Consider the following 18,687-nt stretch of genomic DNA (forward strand, 5'->3'; position numbering starts at 1 on the left):
CATGCAAGGTGCACACCAACTTAATAGATGCTATTTCATGTAGGCGACATACATATACCCGGATATCATAACGGAATAAAAATGTAACATATTAATCACCATAATGTATTTATGCTTCTCTCCATGTATATCTATTTTTCAATGTATCCATCCAGAGCTTCTGCTGGGAAAGGTCAGCTCGGAAGGTAACTCACTGAAATCCAAAACGTTTGTATGCTGCTGGAGCCTATTCTACTACTAACCATAACCATCAACCATGATTGTACTATCATTAGGCCCCTGAAGCCAGAGGGCAGCCATCTTACATTGCCACTGTTACTGTCAACGTGTTATTTTTTTGCCGCTGAAAACACTGTCATCAGTGCGTGTTTTACGCTAGGATCCCTGGATGGAATGAGAGCCAAACTTCATTGTTTGCATGGGCCATTTAGTTTATCTCAGTATTGTGAATTGTGAATGACAGAGGTTAGGTTTACATTTTGCAGCGATTTAAAAAAAAATATATATATTCTTGATAGTTTTGACAACATGGAGACAAATCTCTCAGTACCACTCAAACGATATACTTTTTAAGAGAAAATGTAAAATCACATTCTTATCATTTTCACATTCTCACCATTTTCAAAAAATAACACGAGAACGCAGCGGAAAAAAATCAATGTAAGATGGCCGCCGGTTGCTTTACTCCTACCGATGGCGAGTAAATGGCATTGTTAGGCAAGTGGGCTTTGGGCAAGTGGCGGGGCACAATCGCAGCCAATCGCAGGGCAAATATCAACACAGTCAAACAAAACTCATATTTACACTTTGGGACAACTTCAGACTCTTCATTTGATCTACCATGGATTTTTGTTTGCGTGTGTGTGGTTTTTTTTTTTTATACCAGCAAGAAACCCACGCAAGAGAGGCCAGAGCCCTGTTGTTGTCCTCATTTTGTTTCTTTGTTAACTATCTTTGAATCACATGGTTCTATATATGCTCAAGCGCTGAGCCATCTTTTAATATTTATATGTATTATATTTAGGTTTAACTTACCAAATATGACTCTTTACACTATAGAGAGGTTAGCACATGTTAGAGGCTTTGGAGATAAATTCAGAGAGGCCAGCCAGACTGAGATGGTTTGGACATGTCCAGAGGAGGGATAGTAAGTATTTTGGCAGAAGGATGCATAGTTTCCAAATGCCAGGCAGGAGGTCTAGACGACCAAAGAGGAGGTTTGTGGATGTAGTTAAAGAGGACATGAAGGTAGTTGGTGTGAGAGCAGAGGATGCAGAGGACAGGGTTAGATGGAGGCAACTGATTCGCCGTGGCCACCCCTGAAGGGAAAAGCCAAAAGGAAAAGAAGACACTACAGAGAGCTTAACCAACAGTCACAGAGAGAATATCAGACCAACCATAGTACCGACGTGAAGTGTAGAGTCCAACCCATCAATCCGAATTTCAAAAACAAACAAACACATTCATACTTGTGTGCACACATTCAAGCCGTCTTAATGGAGCCCACCCATCTGCCTGACCCCATTAGGGCCATACGGCTGATAGGCAGCGGGCGGGAGGGAAGGGGGTCAATGAAGGGCTTCATTATTCCCTCTCAGACACCATCACCTTTGTCTCACAGAGACAAGTTCATGTGGTATGCCCAGCAGTTAGCTATTCAAACAAAGCTCTTACCAGTAAATAGGTGATTCTGTTAATCCAATGAGTCCAAATGGGCCGGTCCGCAGAGGGTAAGCCAAAAAAATATACCTCCAACACAACAAAAAGTCACTTTTTTTGTAGACTTTAGTCACAGAGCAAAGTGACGCAACGTCAGGGAAATGTTGTTAAACATTTACTAATTTATTCCCGGAAGAGACCCGACTAATCCTGCCCCGATACAGAGGGAAAGGCAGCACTTAGTTTATTTGTTCTGTTCATCTCGCTTGGATGTGCCCAGGACTGAGAGAGGAAAAACAAAGGGCAGATGAAGGAGTGGTGTTGCAGCCCAGTTGCTTAGGAGACTGTCGTGCGCTGGTGCAAGAAGCAGGTGTTGTGCTGGACCCAGGAGAGCAACGGGAGACAGAACCGAGAGGGGAGGAGCGGCACTCACAGACCCACAATCCCCCTGAGACAACGCCAGACTGGAACCACAGACTAACAGAAACACGCTCGCATTCACGCTCCGGACACACCCTAAAAAAGTGACGCGTCCTCAAAAAAACCCAAAAAAAAACAGGCACACGTACATGTATAATGATGCAGAGCATCATTCAGCACCAGCAGAGTGCACAGTGGTGGGGGTGGGGAGACGACTATGTTTGTTTGGAACATCTTTATCCCTCTCTGGCTCAGTCGCTCAATGATTACATAATAAAGTCCCACACTGCATTCACCCAAATCATCTCCCTTTGACTTTCAGCGCTGCATCTGGACGCATGTTACACATCAAAGAGCAGTTCCCTCCCGCATCTTATGTAAAACTACACGCCGCTAGGAAAACGCTGCAAAATATGACTCTTAAGTGCACGCACGGAAGCACGCTCGCCATGGTTTTTGTTTGTGCTCCCGCCCTGAGCTCTCAGGAGCACTAATGGGATAGCAACGGCAACATCAATATTCATGAGGCACTGTTATATCATGAAGAATTCATAAAGCAGGAATGTTGCCCCAGTCTACAAGCAGACATCTTTGGTCTGGCCCGTGTTTATGAACTTGAATCAAGCCACAGTTTTTTTTTGTACAGTTAGTTACAGTCAGCCATCAAATGAACTCGTTTGAGCTGCTGTATCTTGTAAATAAATATATAACAAGAAATATTGTAAATATTATTCAATAAAGCATTGAGGCATAAATGAAATGCCTCACAAAAAAAAAAAAAAAGGTTATTGCTTGGTCTGCTTGGTATTTCAGTCAACTGCACTGACCAAACAGTGATGGCCATTTTTGGCCATCTGAGTGTATTATCCTTTAATTCTAATGGCTTGCTAGTGTGTGCTGCCACCTAGTGTACAAACAAATGAGCACACTTTTCAAATGCATGTCGTTTTGTTCAGTGAGTCAAGTCAGATTGAAATGCACTTTGCACACAAAATTATGATATATTGCAATATATATATATATATATATATATATATATATATATATATATATATATATATATATATATATAAATATTTTTTTTTTTAATTAATAACATAAAAATATTTATTTGCATATTGGACGGTTGGTTAGCCCGGCTGCCTCACAATTCTGAGGTACAGGGCTCAAACGCTCCAGGTGCTCTGGCTTCCTCACAAAAAAAAAAGAAAAAAAGAAGCACTTTATAGTTTATACTCATTGAAAACTCGAAGTTGTCCATTAGTTAAAATGAAAATGAGTTTGAATCGTTGGGTATGTACATGTTGAAGTACAGCAGTGAGTCTGCCTCTCACCAAAAGTCAGTGAGTCATTACTGAGGACAAATCCTATGGAAAATGCATAGATAATTCACTTATTTCCTACTACATGGGAGAAATCCCATGTACAACTGTCTATAGTGAGGCATGTGGCAACCATTTTAATTTAATTAGCGTTCAAAGTGTTGTCTTTTAATAAAAAGGTATACAAAAATAAAACATAAAACTCTTGAAGCAAGAGTGAAGGAATCCCACAGCATTTCCTAGCTACCTTAACATAGGGCTTGCAAAACATTTTGAGAGCATGTGTTCTCATAAGATAAAGATGTGTTTGCGTGCACATGCCTCTGGGTGATTCGGTGACCCCACCCCTCCCTCCAAAAAGTGAAGAATGAAAAAAATGCCACACTGCAGCTGTTGCACACAATTACAATGTCCTTACCCTGTGTTACGTTATTTGACATTTGCAACACACAAGCGGCATTCAAATCAGATATGAGACCGTATCATGTTTTATAAGGTTAAAAGGTCATGGATACTCACAACATGTTCATGTCAACGTCCAGGCGAGTGTGTCCACATGAAAAAGCAAAAAAGAAGACTGTCATTTGAGCAAAGAGACAAACAGAATTGGCCTAATGTAACAATGTACTGGTATATTAAATGTAGACTATTCAATGTCAAAAGTCAGCAGGCTGCAAACATAATAAAAAAATTATGCGCATTTGTATATATATATATATATATATATATATATATACATATATATTTCAGGAACAGAAAAATAATGCAAACCTAAATTGTTAATGTTGAATTAATGAAAATGATAACTGAAACTGAAAATAGGTATGCACTCATTAAACAATTGCGACAGTGTTTTATAGTATTCTTAATATTTGATTCATGTGTTATCGAGTAAGTGCTATAGCAAAACAAAAACATTAGTGGTGTTTATACACAGAGCCTTGGAGCCAACCGACTCACAGCTGAGTCAAACCACAAGGAAGAGGAATTTCAGTTTAAAAGATTTGAAAGTACAGACTGCATAATCAAATGTTTCTTACCTAAGCGACGACATGTTTGGAAAACGCGTTGGCGCCATCTTTAGTGAGAAGCCATTAGTTCCGGTGTTTCCCTCCACAGGAGTCAGGCGGGTTTCCACGGAGGCGGTGACGCAGCTACAATGACCAAGCAAAACCGTCGGCCTGAAGGGTGGAGTTAGTGTAATTACCAAATCTAGCTCTTAAAAAGAAAAATGACAATTTAAGCGCCTATATTATGTTGCCATTTAGGCTAAGTTATGACATTACAGGTGAGGGCGTTGTTTAGCAAAGTGCTGCGCATGCGCAGTATAGGGGATTCCCTTTACAATTGTCAACATGCAGCACACTACTACTGATTAGAGTGGTTTAATTCGAATTCCATATACAAATATTTTTACTTTTATTTTCAGATATTTTCAGAGCTTTCAGAAAGACTACGCGGTATCATATTATTTTGACGCTAAAAACATTTTATGATTAGAATAGTCATATTAGTAAAGTTGCAGTGCTATTGTCACCTTTCTTTCCCAAGTGTGCAACAACGTTAAATAAAGTACAGTAGTGGTACAGTATTATCACGCATTGCAGTGTGGATCCACCCCACTTGCTTGGATTCAAGCATACTGTTTGCTTCTGGGTAATGATAATGAAGATAAGGGCAACCGTCACTCGTGCGGTAACTTGTCACGGTACAGGGACGGCTGCAGGATTTTTCTTCTCTCCCAGGGCTAACGGGGGCCTTGACCGATACATAGACAGTTGAGAAAATAATTTTGATTTATAAATATATTTTAGAATATCAACAGTTTTCTTGTTAGGCTATAGCACCCCCTAGGTGTAGCGCCCTACCTGTTACTTTTTAAAATTGAAATTCCAATGAAAAATCATCAATTCATGGATTATACACCTCTTGTGAATTTTATACTGATCAGCTCCAACAGCAAGTTTTGCAAAAAGTAGCCTGGAGAAACAGCATGTGAAGCATATTGAGAGGTCAAATTAAGTCTTCGTGCATTTTAAATTCATCCTGACTTAAGCTATGTCATATTTGTCATTTTATTGTTTGTGATAAGTGGGTGTGGCCTTGATACGTTTTCACTGCAATTAAATAATGACGTTAACATTTTAACACCCACAATAGTGTACTGTTGTTTTTGCATCTGCATTGGTTTTCAACAAATCTCCTTCAGGATCAACCAGGTACGCGCATGATTACGTAATCCAGGTGACTGAACAGAGAGGCGTGTGCATATGCTTGTGTGTGTATCAAGCAGGCCAGGAAGTGTTTTTCTCTCCAGGAAGAGCGCCGAAAACGGAATGAGAGACGCTTGCTGGATGGGGCATAAAGTTATTTGTTGAATATGACTGACCAGGGCCCCCTTTTAACATCATGTATCATCTTTTACTTGTCCATTGGGGCTGCGATATTTCAAATGCTTGAGGAGCCAAACTGGGAATTGGCCAGGAGCAAATATATGTTTCAAAAAGAACAAGTTTTGAAGAAGTACCCCTGCCTTAGGAAAGAGGATCTGGAGGAAATTATTCAGGTATGGACTTCAGCTATCGCACAAATTGAAATTACGCACAACAACAATTCGTCGGATTTGATCTGTTACGCGCCACATGTTCATAACGTGGTAGCAGGTAGTAGCTACAATATTTCTGTTCGCTAATAAAGAGTTAGCGTGTTAGAAAACACAAAAAAGTGATCCAAAAGAAAAAGTTCATTTTGGATGTGCGTATGCTACAATATTTCTGTTCGCTAATAAAGAGTTAGCGTGTTAGACTTAAAAAACACTAAAACGTGATCCAAAAGAAAAAGTTCATTTTGGGTTATATTTTTTTGCTCGAGGACAAAGCGTGGGGATATTTAAATTACTGGAAACACGGGCAGTAAGCATGAACCTGCACGCCCCATTCAAACGTTGGAATGTTAACACAAGGTGTGTCTCGTCTTCAATGCTTTAACAAGCGTTTTTACTTAGAATACGTCACAGTGTCGCCCTTTTTATTCCCAGGTTCAGCCAAACTTACACATCTAATGGAACCCAATGCAAGGCGTGTCACAAAATTATTTTTGTTGTGGTTTGCAGTGAAATACAACGTCACTTTTTTATACTGTCTCTATTGCTAGCCTTATTGGTGTATGTATGAAGGTATAGTGGCTAAAACTGTCATGTCTGGGAAGATCTGGTTTTGGTTGAGGGTCCCGATTGGTCCTGAGTGGGTTCCAGCCCTTCCACGGGTTGACCAATCCGGGCCCTCAGCCACTTATGCCTGGCCCCAGGTGTGGCTAGTTACCCAATTAGTGTGAGTGTATTTAATTCCCGGGTGGTGGTCAGTCGGCGTGGGATCATTGCTGCTTGTCACGGTCAACAACGGAGTTTTGTCTCTCATTTTGATTTTGTATCGTTTCAGTTTGTTGTTTACTTAGCATTAACCAGTACCCTGGTTAGTGTTTTCTGTAAACTAAAGCACGCCAGTTTCGCCCGCACTCCTGCTGTGGTTCTCCTGCCTCCCTGCATTTTGGGTCCTCCACTTCACACGCCGACAGACACCCACGCCGATCCGTGACCACACCGTAACAAAAACACGTTTAGGGGTAGAATCTCCGCTGTGGCTTGCATGAAACCATACTTGTGATTCTCCAGCTTTCAGCTTCCTACAAATTGTCCATAGGTGTCAATGTGAGTGTGAATGGTTGTTTGTCTAAAAGTTAAACCAGTCCAGGGTGTAACGAAGTTACGCATTGTACCTGCAGAAAATGGATGAATTGACATTTGTGTCCTTGTTAATTATATGTGTGGTTTTTGAAATGCATTCCAGGTAGTGTCAGAGGCTGCAGGCCAAGGTGTGATCATCACTGGAAACAAACATCACAACACGTGGGACTGGGGGAACTCTGTCATCTTTGCAGCGACCATTGTCACAACGATAGGTTTGTGTGTTGATTATTTCAACTTGCAATGGAGGTACACTTAAAATAGTCATTGTAATAAGAAAAAAACCCACATCTATTTTGTGTGTACAGTAGATAGAATAGTTATTGTCACAATTACATTATTCATTATACAGGTTAATTTGCACTAAAAGTAAGAAGAAAGTAAGACTTTGGTCTAAGTTGCTTATCTGAAATTATGTAGTTTTCATATGGAAGTGAGATTTTTTACACCAGCATGGAAAACATTTGTCCAATCGGGCGTGGGTGCAAAACTATGTGTGAGCTAAAGGCCCTCTGACTGGCTTCCACATTGGATTGAATATCCCATTGATTGATTGATTTTAAGTTTTATGAAAATAAATTAAAAATTAAGGTACATCGTGCATAAGGGAAATCTCATGAGTGTTCACTTGAATAACCCTGCTGCTTTCTACTGATTTCATCAATAAAAAATGATTTTGTTATGATTTGTGACAGGTTGGACCCCAAAGCAGTAACAGAGTGTGGAAGGAATTTACAAAAATTAAAAAATGCTTCACCAAAAGTTGCTCCTTTGCTAAAAAGTAAATCTGATCACATTTTCTGAATCGATTTGATTTTGATACTTCCTGATTCAATCCGATTCGCTTCACTTCAATCCGATATTGGTTTATTATGGAACATCAAATCTTTAATATCAAGGACATGATAACTCCTCAAACATAAACTCCAAATAAAATTGTGTGGAGGATTAACTGGTTAAATTATTTAGTCTATTAGTGAATGTAGCACGTGTTGTAATCACGTTACAAAAACATTGACATCAGCAAGGATGAGATGAAAATATTTTCATAATTATAATTCAATCATTTTAAATATAAATTGAAATAATTCTGAATTGTCTTAAAATGCAATAAGTCAGGACTAATTTAAATAAATGTAAATGTGAGGAAATACTTTAAAATTCACGTGAATGGTAAATTTCAAGAAAGCAATAAGATACCAAAAATAAATAGGCCTTTAAAATGATATTTTCTTGTGAATTTATGGGAAAAATAGATATTAAATAATCGATTCATGGATTTATGAATCAATATCAGGCTCGAAAAGGAAAAACAAATCTATTGATTATTCAATTTTTTTAAACCCACCCCTAAATAGCAGGAAAAAAGACAAAATTAAAGCTACCGGTGACTGATCAACAAAAAGTGCTATAAATAAGTTACAAAGGTAGTACTACCAGAAAAACTGGAAGAAAGAGTGAGTACAAACAAAACCCCATCAAAGGTAGAATTCAATATGGGAGCACGGCACAACTTCTACAACAAATGACTAGGGACAAAGGAATGATCCTGTGTCTTTCTAGTGTGGTGGGAGGGCGTAAAGTTATTGATTACAAAAAAGAAAAAAAATCCCCGGTGTGCACATCACTTGCAGTCACAGAATAAACTACAACAAATGCCAGGATCATTAACTATCAGAAAACTATTTTAAAAAAACCTATATGATGAGGATATTTCTTGTTTTTTTTCCTTTTAAAGGAAATACAATTAGAATACTTGAATTCTCTACACTCTAAAAAGAGAATTGTTGAACCAAATTAAGATAAAAAAAAAAATCACTTCAATTGGTAATACACGATTGAATGAAGTTAGTCTGAAACGAATATATTACAGTTCATTAAACTTAATATATTCACCTGAAGTAAATTAATCCAAATTATTAAATGTAATCTACTCATAATTAATGAAACTTAATATATTCACTTTGGACTATCTTAATTCAATCGCGTGTCACCAATTGAAGCGATTTTTTTTTTTTTAAATTGGTCAACAATTAAATTTGTAGTCTTAAATTGGTTCAACAATTCTCTTTTTAGAGTGTACATATCCACCACAAAAAAAAAAAGATGTGTTGTATCCTACAGGTTATGGTAATGTTGCCCCAAAGACTAATGGAGGTCGCATTTTCTGCATCCTGTATGGCCTGTGCGGCATCCCGCTGTGTCTGGTGTGGTTAAGCAAGCTGGGCTCGTTCTTTGGAGACCGAGCAAAACGTTTGTCCCAGGTCCTCATCAGAAAAAACGTGCCAGTGGTAAGACTTAACTCATTCATTGCCAGCCCAGTAAAAAATAATCTTTGACGTCTAAAGCCGTCTATGGCAGAGAATGTTTTAACTACTGTGAAAGGGTTTGGATACTTTACTATCAAAGTTTTGAAATCTCTTCTTTTTTTTTTTTTTTCTTATTAGAAACGTGTTCAGCTTATCTGCACCGCTATATTCCTGTTATGGGGGCTCTTCGTGCACCTGGTGATCCCTCCTCTTGTTTTCATGTCCCTGGAAGGATGGAGCTACTTGGAAGGCCTGTACTTCTCTTTCATCACCCTCACAACTGTCGGCTTTGGAGATTACGTGGCAGGTTTGGCGTCACATCTTCGTCATGGATTTCTCTCTGTTGCACTTTGAGCGTCCTGTGATTTGCTACGTGTGCATTGATTTCAGGTGTGAATCCAAATATTGAATACCCGAAGCTATACAGAGTGTTTGCGGAGATATGGATCTACATGGGCCTGGCGTGGCTGTCGCTGTTCTTCAGCTGGAACGTGAACATGGTCGTGGAGGCTCACAAGGTGTTTAAGAATAAAAGACGACACAAACGGCAACGCTTCCACGATGAGGAACCGAAGCCTGAAGAAAGCACGCCCATGTCGGAAAGGCCGACCGTCATCGATATTTTTAGCTTCTTGTCGGACAAGGAGGAAGACTACAGCACTGTCATCAAGGAGATTGGAATGAGCGCCAAACCGAGTTCTATTGACGTTTTCAATCGGTCCAAGAGCTGCAGTGACATCTTGACCACCAACATCGAGATGCTGGATCACTCGCCCCGACACAGATGTCTGATGAGCATCAGTGAAGTGTTTATAAACCCGAAGGATGACGACAACCAAGATAAAGCCAATCGGCCTCTTCCCCAAGAAAATTCCACTACAACAGAACCAGCAGAGTGCGCGGGAACCGATGACAATGTCAACGGGAAAACGGATTCGCCAAAGGATGGCATTATATTTACTGTGCCAGCCTCAGGAAGCGCAAAGGAAGAAATTGCACCGCCAAGTGATAGTGTGAATCGGTTTACAATTTCAAAAGTAGCAGAGGAAGATGAATTACTTAATAAAGATGAAAAGGGATAACGTTTAATATAACATCATGAACTGAAATGATTATGGACACAAAAGTATTAACTTTACAACAGAGACAACGTGGAGTTGATAATCGTCATCCCCAAAGTGCTTGATGGGGTTGAGGTCAGGGCTCGAATTCTTCGACACCGCACTGACTATTTGTATTGCGTTTCACAATGTCTGTAATTTATTTGTTTTGTCTTCATTTGCGCCAAATTGTGTGTTAACATGACTGGTCTGGCCATCTGCCGTACGGGGCAGATGCCTGGTTGACCAACATCTTATTATTATTATTAATCTTACTTTCCTCCATTATAACCCAAAATACCAGCACACAATTTAGAAAGAGCACAACCATTAGTACATTTACAATACAGACACCAAATTAAACCAATCAACCTCAGTGGGAAAGCTACACGGTAGCCAGGGTTGGTCAGGTTTCTCAGGATTCATTTATGAATACAAATTTGACACAAATCTACTTTAGAATACTGTACGTTTGATTCTTGCAGTCAATTTCAATGATGAATTATTTTCATGGCAGAGCAAGCAAACAACATGGCTGAGAAGACTTGTTTACCATACGCTACATCCAGTCATGTTTTCATGAAATAAAATGCGCACATATCCAGATCCTACAGGAATAAATCTATAAAAAAAAAAAGGTGTTTGTGTCATTGTGCTTTTTAGATATGATTTTAATGAATAGGCTATTAATTACACAATGTAAAACGGTGTTGACTCTGATTGGCTGTTAGTTAGCATGTGCATGAGATAGAAGTACTCTGTAAGCAAAGCTTTATAAATAAAGTTGAGTTACATAAATTAAGCTCAGCAAAATGTTGCTTTTTATTTTATTTTACTTAGACTGGTTGTGTTAAGAATGTGTTTAGCAAGGTTGTGGATATGTGTGCACTTTTATTTGATAAAAACCTGACTGTGGGTGGTAAGACAAACAATGGGTTGCATCGTTGTAAGCCAATACGTGTACGTGCCTACACGTGGATGCGCGTGTCTAAATAAAAATGCCAGGGTTGATTTATTATTATTATTATTATTATTTATTTTGTGTCAGTCCAGCCCTGTCTTTATTATCAACATTTTTTTTACAGGCACAATAAAATTCTAATGAAGTTATTCAAAATTCAGTCTTTTTTTCCTGAAATGACATTTCCTCGCTAATCTATGACATCGAGAGGTTTTCCTTCTCTTATCCAATGCATTTTTTTTTAAGAGTCTTGATTTAAATGCCTACTCCAAATCACAGCATAAAGCTTTATGAAACACGGATCCAATGAGCAGTTTCCCTCCATAGATCGTAGCTACAGATGAGCCCATAATCACATGACCATCATCGGCATACACCTGAGTCACCGCTGGCTCCTCTGACAGAATGTTCTGGATGCGGACGACCTGACAAACACAGCATCATGGGAAGTACAATCAAATAAGGAATAGTGGATTTGGAGGGCAACGTCACAATTTCAAAGAGTTTCCAAATGACAGATGAATGACCAGGCTAACCTCTGATCCAGGTGGATTTTTGGGGTCAAAGTAGAACATTCTTATTAGGTTGATGTGACAGCCTAACCACAGGTCACCTGTTTTCGGGTCGACTTCAATGTTGTCACAGAGGGAACCCAAAGCTAGAGACTGGTGGGAATGTAGGAGATGAAAGTGGAATGATTTGACATGCATACTAGTATTTTATTTGTTTTGTTTTTTACCTTTATAGTGGTCAATTCATTGTCTTCTTTCCGCTCCAACACATGTATATTATGGGCTGTTATATCAGTCACATATACATGCCTTTTGAAGAGGCAGAAAAAAATCTGTGTATAATTATATCTCAATTATGCAACTTTTAAAAAAACTCACCAACCTTTTATCAGGTGAGATGTTGATTCCATTTGCAAAGTAATACCCACTAGAGACCACTTTGGCCATCTCTGGACTGTAATACACAACATTAGTCAAAGGTTGACCCAGCAGAGGCTCCACTACGGTTTTCACCAGTGCATCTGAAAAATAATGATCATTGGTGGCATAGAACTGATCCACTCCCAAAGCCACGATATCATTCACGCTAGAGGAAAAAAAAGAACATGGTTGAGTTTTGTAAAGTTATGTTATTATAAAAAAAATGAACGTTAGCCTTAGAATACCTGTAAAGAAGTTTATGTTTGAAGGTGTTACGATGCAACAAGGAGGGTCCCCGCTCAACAAATTCAAACAACTCGACTTGGCTTTTGTGATGAGGATGGTTCACGACAAACAAGTACACTGTGCCATCTGAAAATAACGAGGGACAAAAAGACGACTCCATATATACATGTATAATCAATATGCAGTAAAAGGAGTTTAAAAGTAGATTTTGTAAGAATATTAATCTCACAGGCTTAATAGCAGACAGTTTTGAAAATAAATAAATAAATAAAGCCGGATTGCTCATACTGGTTGGGTGTGTGTAGACACTGATGCCATGAGGGTTGAATGTCTCCAAGTCAAAGTTCCCTGAAATGGGCAGCTCAACTGGTTCCATGGCAGACGCCTTCAGATCCAAGAGGAAGATCTTGCCAGGAGCGTCAGAGGACGACACGCCAGGGTACTTTAAACCCTGTGAACATTGAAAATAAAATATACAGGGAGGCAGCTTTAATTTACCTGTGGGAGAATGAAAACATCTCAACTCACAGCTCATTACAGCCTAAAACAGTGGCTGCAATTATTATTATTATCATTTTTACAAGTGCCACCTAAAAACAATTAACTATTCTAATACCATCATAATGACCCCAAAATTGTACTTAAATAAATACTTGACAAACGGTTTTAATAAAATAAATGTACATAAAATTTACAGTATTGTGCTAAAAAGGTACATCGAACTGTACTTAACGAGTATAAAGAACTGTATTAAAAAAAAGTGTATGCACAGTTTTAACATTGAACTAAGTGATTATTTCACATACCACTAGAGAGAGCCCATGTTCCACTAGTGGTACTCATACTACACTTTGAGCACTGCGGTGAAGAAATTTGGATTTACTTAACTCATTTGCTCCCAAAAACATATAAATACGTTATATTTTAAATATTACTGTGTTCCCAAAGACGTATTTATACGTTTGTTTGGTTCTAATCTTTCTTTTTGTAGGTGTCATGTTTTTATAGCAATTAAACATAATATTCTGTGTGCCTTGCAAAATCAGTAAAAATCCAATAAAACAGCCGCCGGGAATGAAGGGGGTTGCTTCAGTGAAAATGGCTGGGAGTGAATGAGTTGATTAAATCAGTGAAACTAACATATATCATTTGATTATTTTCAAGGGGGAAATTAGACCAGAGCAATATAAAAAAAGAAAATAAGTCTACTGACCAGGATCTTTTTAAGATTGGGTTTTGTCTTGGATTTCTTGGTTAACAGTTTTTGCTGTTCATTCACTAGCACAACAGTTGAGATAAAACGTGAAACGAAGACAAGTCAAGAGAGAGGTGAACATTGGACCAATTCAACTTACATTGCTGATAAAAGCGAGTCCATCTCCAAAGACAGTTATATCCTCTGAACCATTATCTGGGGGGGGGGGGTGCACTTTTTAATTGCAAACTTAAGGAACACGTTGAGATGTTTAATTTTCACTTGATCTTACTGAGATTCTTCAGCAGTGCACAATTGGGGAGGTGATTCTTGACAGGCTCTCGAGACGCAAGATACATTTTCCTGCGAGGAGGATGTTAAGTGCAGAACAGAAGTATAGAAAAAATACAAGCGCGTCCAAAGTGAATGGTGCTTACCTCATATTGACCATCCTCTCACCAAGCAGCATGTAAAACAATGTTACAGCCACTGAGACTAATCCCAGTGTTTCCATGTTTAAATCGCACAGCACACTGTACAAAGACACCCAACTCTTTGGTAGCCGGCCGAGAGAGAGAGAGAAAGCGTAAATAAACAGAGGGACGAATGACCTGTACTAGGACGTATAAATCTGTGGCCTTTCCAAGGAGAATGTTAAAAAGAATAAATCAAGATAAGATCCATTTTATTCAAGTCCAACAGAATAGAAACTGACAGCTGATCATCACAGGATGTGAACAGGGGATCATAATTATGGTTTGCAAAGGCACTGGATGCAATCTTAACACTGGAATCTGCTAAATACACAAATCAATACACGCCCACATTTCAAAGGTCCCTTGATGCAACTTTAAAAAGAGTCTCGTTTGGTTTTCTTTCGTCATTATGACCAAGCATTTTTGTTTTTATTTCAACGTGCCAGTTGCAAGTGTTACAGATTACAATGATATATGATATGATGATCATATGAAACCACTGGACTTGTGGGACTGTCGCTCCGTGCCATTGTCCCTAATCTCAACTCACTTTTGAAGTCTCACTCGACAATGAATAAATAATGACAATGTTCTAAGCCCAATCTACTTTTCGCTTGTGAACATTTGTTTTCCAATGGAGTTGAAGGGATTGAACCCTTGCTGCGACCACGTCTCCGATTTGCGAGCGCAGAGCACTACCAGTGAGCTAAAAATAAATAAATATATATATAATAATAATAATAATAATGCTCAAACGATATTAAAATGATGTGTATGCCGCAAGACAATTTCCTTTGGTTGCACTCCAGCCTTTTTTTCCTCCTTCAGGAAATGCACGCAATTTCTGCCTTCCTCAACTCCTGTCTGGAATTCAAGAGAGTATAATAAGCAACAGTGATGCACTAAATTTCATTTGAAAACTTTTATTTCTCTGCACGTTACGGTTTTACAGCACAAAGTTTGAACAAATACGTGTTTTGTGTTTGAAGATACAATGCATTAGCTTTCCTTTAGCGTTTGTGGTTGAATTTATCCGAAAAGAATTTGCCAAGCGCACTGCAAAAAGCTTATTCACCTGTCCATAAAAAGAAAAAGAAAAAAGAAAATTTAAAAAATCCACCGCAGTTTTTAAAAACATCACCAACACTAAAAAAAAATAAAAGTACATTAATGTTGCCTTACTGGGTTCCAACAACATATTTACAAAGAGAGAGATGTGCATTTTTGGAAAAACAGTGGTAAAGACTAACTTTTTTATTTTATTTTATTTTATTGATGTCTCCTGCTGTTTTGTCAGATGCACACACCACTGCCTAGTCCAAATCACAGCATAAGGCCTTATGAAACATTGATCCAATGAGGAGTTTCCCTCCGTAGGCCGTTGCTACAGATGAGCCCATAATCATGTGACCATCATCAGCAAACACCTGCGTCACCGTTGGCTCGTCTGAATGAATGTTCTCAATGTGGATAACCTGGATGACACGACATCATGGGAGATATGATGACTTAAAAAGGTCAAAAGATGTCATTGTAATATTTGGATGTTGTGGATCGGCATTGTTGGAGAGTTTGAACATACGAACCTCGGAGCCAGGTGGATCTTTGAGGTCGTAGTTTAAAGCTTTCAATCCGTTAGGATGGCAGCCTAACCACAGGTCACCTGTTTTGGGGTCAACTTCAATGTTGTCACAGAGTGAGCCCACATCTACGGCCTGGTGACAAAATTAAACTTAACAAAATGATCTGGTTTGAGTGCAAGTTTTGCATTATTTGAAATAATTCTCTATAATTAATTGTCAAAAAAAATTTCGGATTGAAATGATTTACCATCACGGGGGCCAATGCGTTGTATTCCTTCCTCTCCAGCACATGCACTTTATGGTCAAGTAGATCCATCACATATACATACCTATTAATGACATAGAATAAATGATTAGTTCATGACAACTAATTAGCTTTAAGACTATCATTTAAAAAAAATGCAAAGCTCTTGAAGAGGCCGCCAACCTTTTATCGGGTGAGATGTTGATGCCATTTGCCAAGTAATACCCCCCAGAGACAACTTTGACTGTCTCTGCACTGCAATACACAACGTTAGTCCAAGGTTGACCCAGGATAAGCTCCACAATCGTTTTCAATTCATGTGAAAAATAGTGATCGTTGGTGGCATAGAAACTATCCACTCCCAAAGCCACGATATCATTCACACTAGAAAAGCATAGAAAAAAAATATGAATTACAATCAATACCTGTACATAAAATTGGATTACATATCTGATATGTACTGGTACAAAATATTTGAGATCAACCAGCATCATACGAGTTGTGCTTGACCTAAAAAGTTCCAGGTTATAAAAGTTAAAATTGAATAAAAAAAAAAAAATACAATAAATAAAAATATAAATGTGATGCCTTGAGAGGTGCACCTATGAAGAAGTTCATGTTTGAAGGTTTTCAGATGCATCAGGGACAATTCCTCCTCAACAAATTCAAACAACTCGACTTGGCTTTTGTGGTGAGGATGGTTCACAACAAAAAGGTACACTTTGCCATCTGAAAAAACAACAACAAAGCATTTCGTTTACAAGAATTGATAACTCAGAGGGAGGCCAGATATGGCTTCACAAATGCCTTGTTGACATTCATCAAGCATTATCTGGTGTTACTTTGGGGGCGCAAAGAAAACTGCATTCTTGAAATGAATGTACATCTTTCGCCAGCAGATTAAGCAGAAAATGAATACAATAGAGTGCAGTAATCCCAGGGTGCATATTTAAACCAAGGTTGGTTAATAATACAGACACACCAAGGACAAGGTTTTGCAGACGCTTATATGGGTTAACAAGTTTGTACGCATGTTTAGCGCATCAACTCTCATGCCGACCGCTTTTGAAAAGAAAAACTGTCAACTGATATTGTTCTCAACTTTTTATCTTCATGAATTCAATGCAAGACTGCTCGTACCAGTTGGCTCTATGTAGACGCTGATGCCGTGAGGGTTGAACGTCTCCAGGTCAAAGTTCCTCGGCATGCGCAGCTCAGTTGGCCTCATCGGAGAGTCTTTCAGGTCGAGGAGGAAGATCTTGCCAGGCACATTAGAAGAGGTTATTCTGGGGTGCTTTAGGCCCTGCGAAGAACAGAAAAAACGCAGACAAAAATGATGACTGATTAATTGTGTGTTGATCTGTATGTGCTGCAGGGAATTTGGTGCGCTCACTAGTTGATTTTGGACTGTTTTATATGGTACATTGTTTGTTTACAATTGAAATCCCTTCATACTAAATATGTTGAGCAAAAAAAATAAAGAAAGAAAGTGACCGGACGAATACGTGCAATATGAATTCACATGTACATTCAAAAGGCAATTTGACACTTATTCATATATTGTACAGGTAAAAGAAATCCTAGCAACAACAAACAGAAACGTCTGCAGTCAGCTCGGTCCTGTACTGGCAACTGTGCGTAATGTAAAATGATAAACAATCACTCCTCCCCAGCGTGGGTCAGTTGAGGACAGAAAATCGTTTAGTGGCTCATTGGAGGCAAAACCTTACAGTGCTGACAAAGGCGAATCCATCCGCAAAGATAGTGATATCCTCTGAACCGTCATCTACGAGAAGAGCACATTTAAACATTTATTTCTTGTAGAATAATAACAACGTTAACGTGGATTTGCTTACTCAGATTCTTCAGAGGAACACAATTGGGGAGGTGATTGTTGACCAGCTCTCGAGAAACAAGGCCCCTCTTCCTATTGTATACGTTTGAAAAGTTAGGAAAGCACACTAAACAATAAGATTGAATGGAATTCCAGTGGACATTTTACTCACCTTAAGGTGACCATCCTCTCACCAAGAAGCACAGATAACGCCGCTACAACAAATGCGACGACGCCACACTTGCCCATATTCAAACCGCACGACAAGTTTTACAAAGTGGTGAAATACTTTGTAAACTTTTCGACACACGGCTACAATCAGACGGGGCGTGCCGACGGATGTATAAGGACTCGCAAGTCGCAATGCCGCTTGCTCGCCGTAGCGACAAGTGAAGCCATCGGCGGCCATTCTGCGTTGCCACTCACTCAGCACGGTTAACTCAAATACAGCACAGTGATTTCTCAGCGACATTTACGTTATTTTCTGTGTCCACTGCGAAATGCCAAAGTGTGTGGCGTCCGGTTGTAGTAATAAGTCTCGGATAAGCGCTACATTCACATTTCATTGTTAAGAATGCGATTACATTTTTTTCTCTTGCATGGTATAGCTCCAACTTCGAGTGTTACACAGTTTCGTCTGCATCACGGAAGAACCATGAACAAT

At 39.0% G+C, this 18,687-nt stretch overlaps 3 protein-coding genes across 4 annotated transcripts; 1 reads left to right on the top strand and 2 right to left on the bottom strand.

The window, feature by feature from the left end:
• Positions 1 to 5,700: 5,700 nt before the first annotated feature.
• Positions 5,701 to 11,627, top strand: LOC147172104 (potassium channel subfamily K member 5-like). The gene is made up of 5 exons (XM_086078439.1): positions 5,701 to 5,967; positions 7,247 to 7,358; positions 9,268 to 9,434; positions 9,591 to 9,759; positions 9,843 to 11,627. Exons 1-5 carry the CDS (start codon positions 5,782 to 5,784, stop codon positions 10,532 to 10,534), a joined length of 1,326 nt encoding a protein of 441 aa, XP_085934565.1. The 5' UTR covers positions 5,701 to 5,781; the 3' UTR covers positions 10,535 to 11,627.
• LOC147172105 (serum paraoxonase/arylesterase 2-like) lies at positions 11,560 to 14,681 on the bottom strand. 2 transcript variants are annotated; one of them, XM_086078441.1, is made up of 9 exons: positions 14,324 to 14,676; positions 14,179 to 14,249; positions 14,047 to 14,102; positions 12,980 to 13,142; positions 12,691 to 12,817; positions 12,408 to 12,611; positions 12,253 to 12,334; positions 12,050 to 12,178; positions 11,560 to 11,938 (listed from the first exon to the last, which is right to left on the bottom strand). In XM_086078441.1, exons 1-9 carry the CDS (start codon positions 14,398 to 14,400, stop codon positions 11,777 to 11,779), a joined length of 1,071 nt encoding a protein of 356 aa, XP_085934567.1. In that variant the 5' UTR covers positions 14,401 to 14,676; the 3' UTR covers positions 11,560 to 11,776. The 2 variants fall into 2 exon arrangements, with proteins under 2 accessions (XP_085934567.1, XP_085934566.1); XM_086078440.1 differs by having other exon boundaries at positions 12,691 to 13,142; positions 14,324 to 14,681.
• A 588-nt stretch (positions 14,682 to 15,269) lies between these two features.
• Positions 15,270 to 18,402, bottom strand: LOC147172106 (serum paraoxonase/arylesterase 2-like). Its single transcript, XM_086078442.1, has 9 exons — positions 18,196 to 18,402; positions 18,046 to 18,116; positions 17,920 to 17,975; positions 17,330 to 17,492; positions 16,792 to 16,918; positions 16,373 to 16,573; positions 16,193 to 16,274; positions 15,949 to 16,077; positions 15,270 to 15,837 (listed from the first exon to the last, which is right to left on the bottom strand). The coding sequence occupies exons 1-9, from the start codon at positions 18,270 to 18,272 to the stop codon at positions 15,676 to 15,678; spliced, it is 1,068 nt and encodes a 355-aa protein (XP_085934568.1). The 5' UTR covers positions 18,273 to 18,402; the 3' UTR covers positions 15,270 to 15,675.
• Between the last annotated feature and the right edge of the window lie 285 nt (positions 18,403 to 18,687).

Source organism: Leptonotus elevatus, chromosome 6 (assembly GCF_054856555.1).
Source record: "Leptonotus elevatus isolate MCC_2025b chromosome 6, RoL_Lele_1.0, whole genome shotgun sequence".
NCBI classification, from domain to species: domain Eukaryota; kingdom Metazoa; phylum Chordata; class Actinopteri; order Syngnathiformes; family Syngnathidae; genus Leptonotus; species Leptonotus elevatus.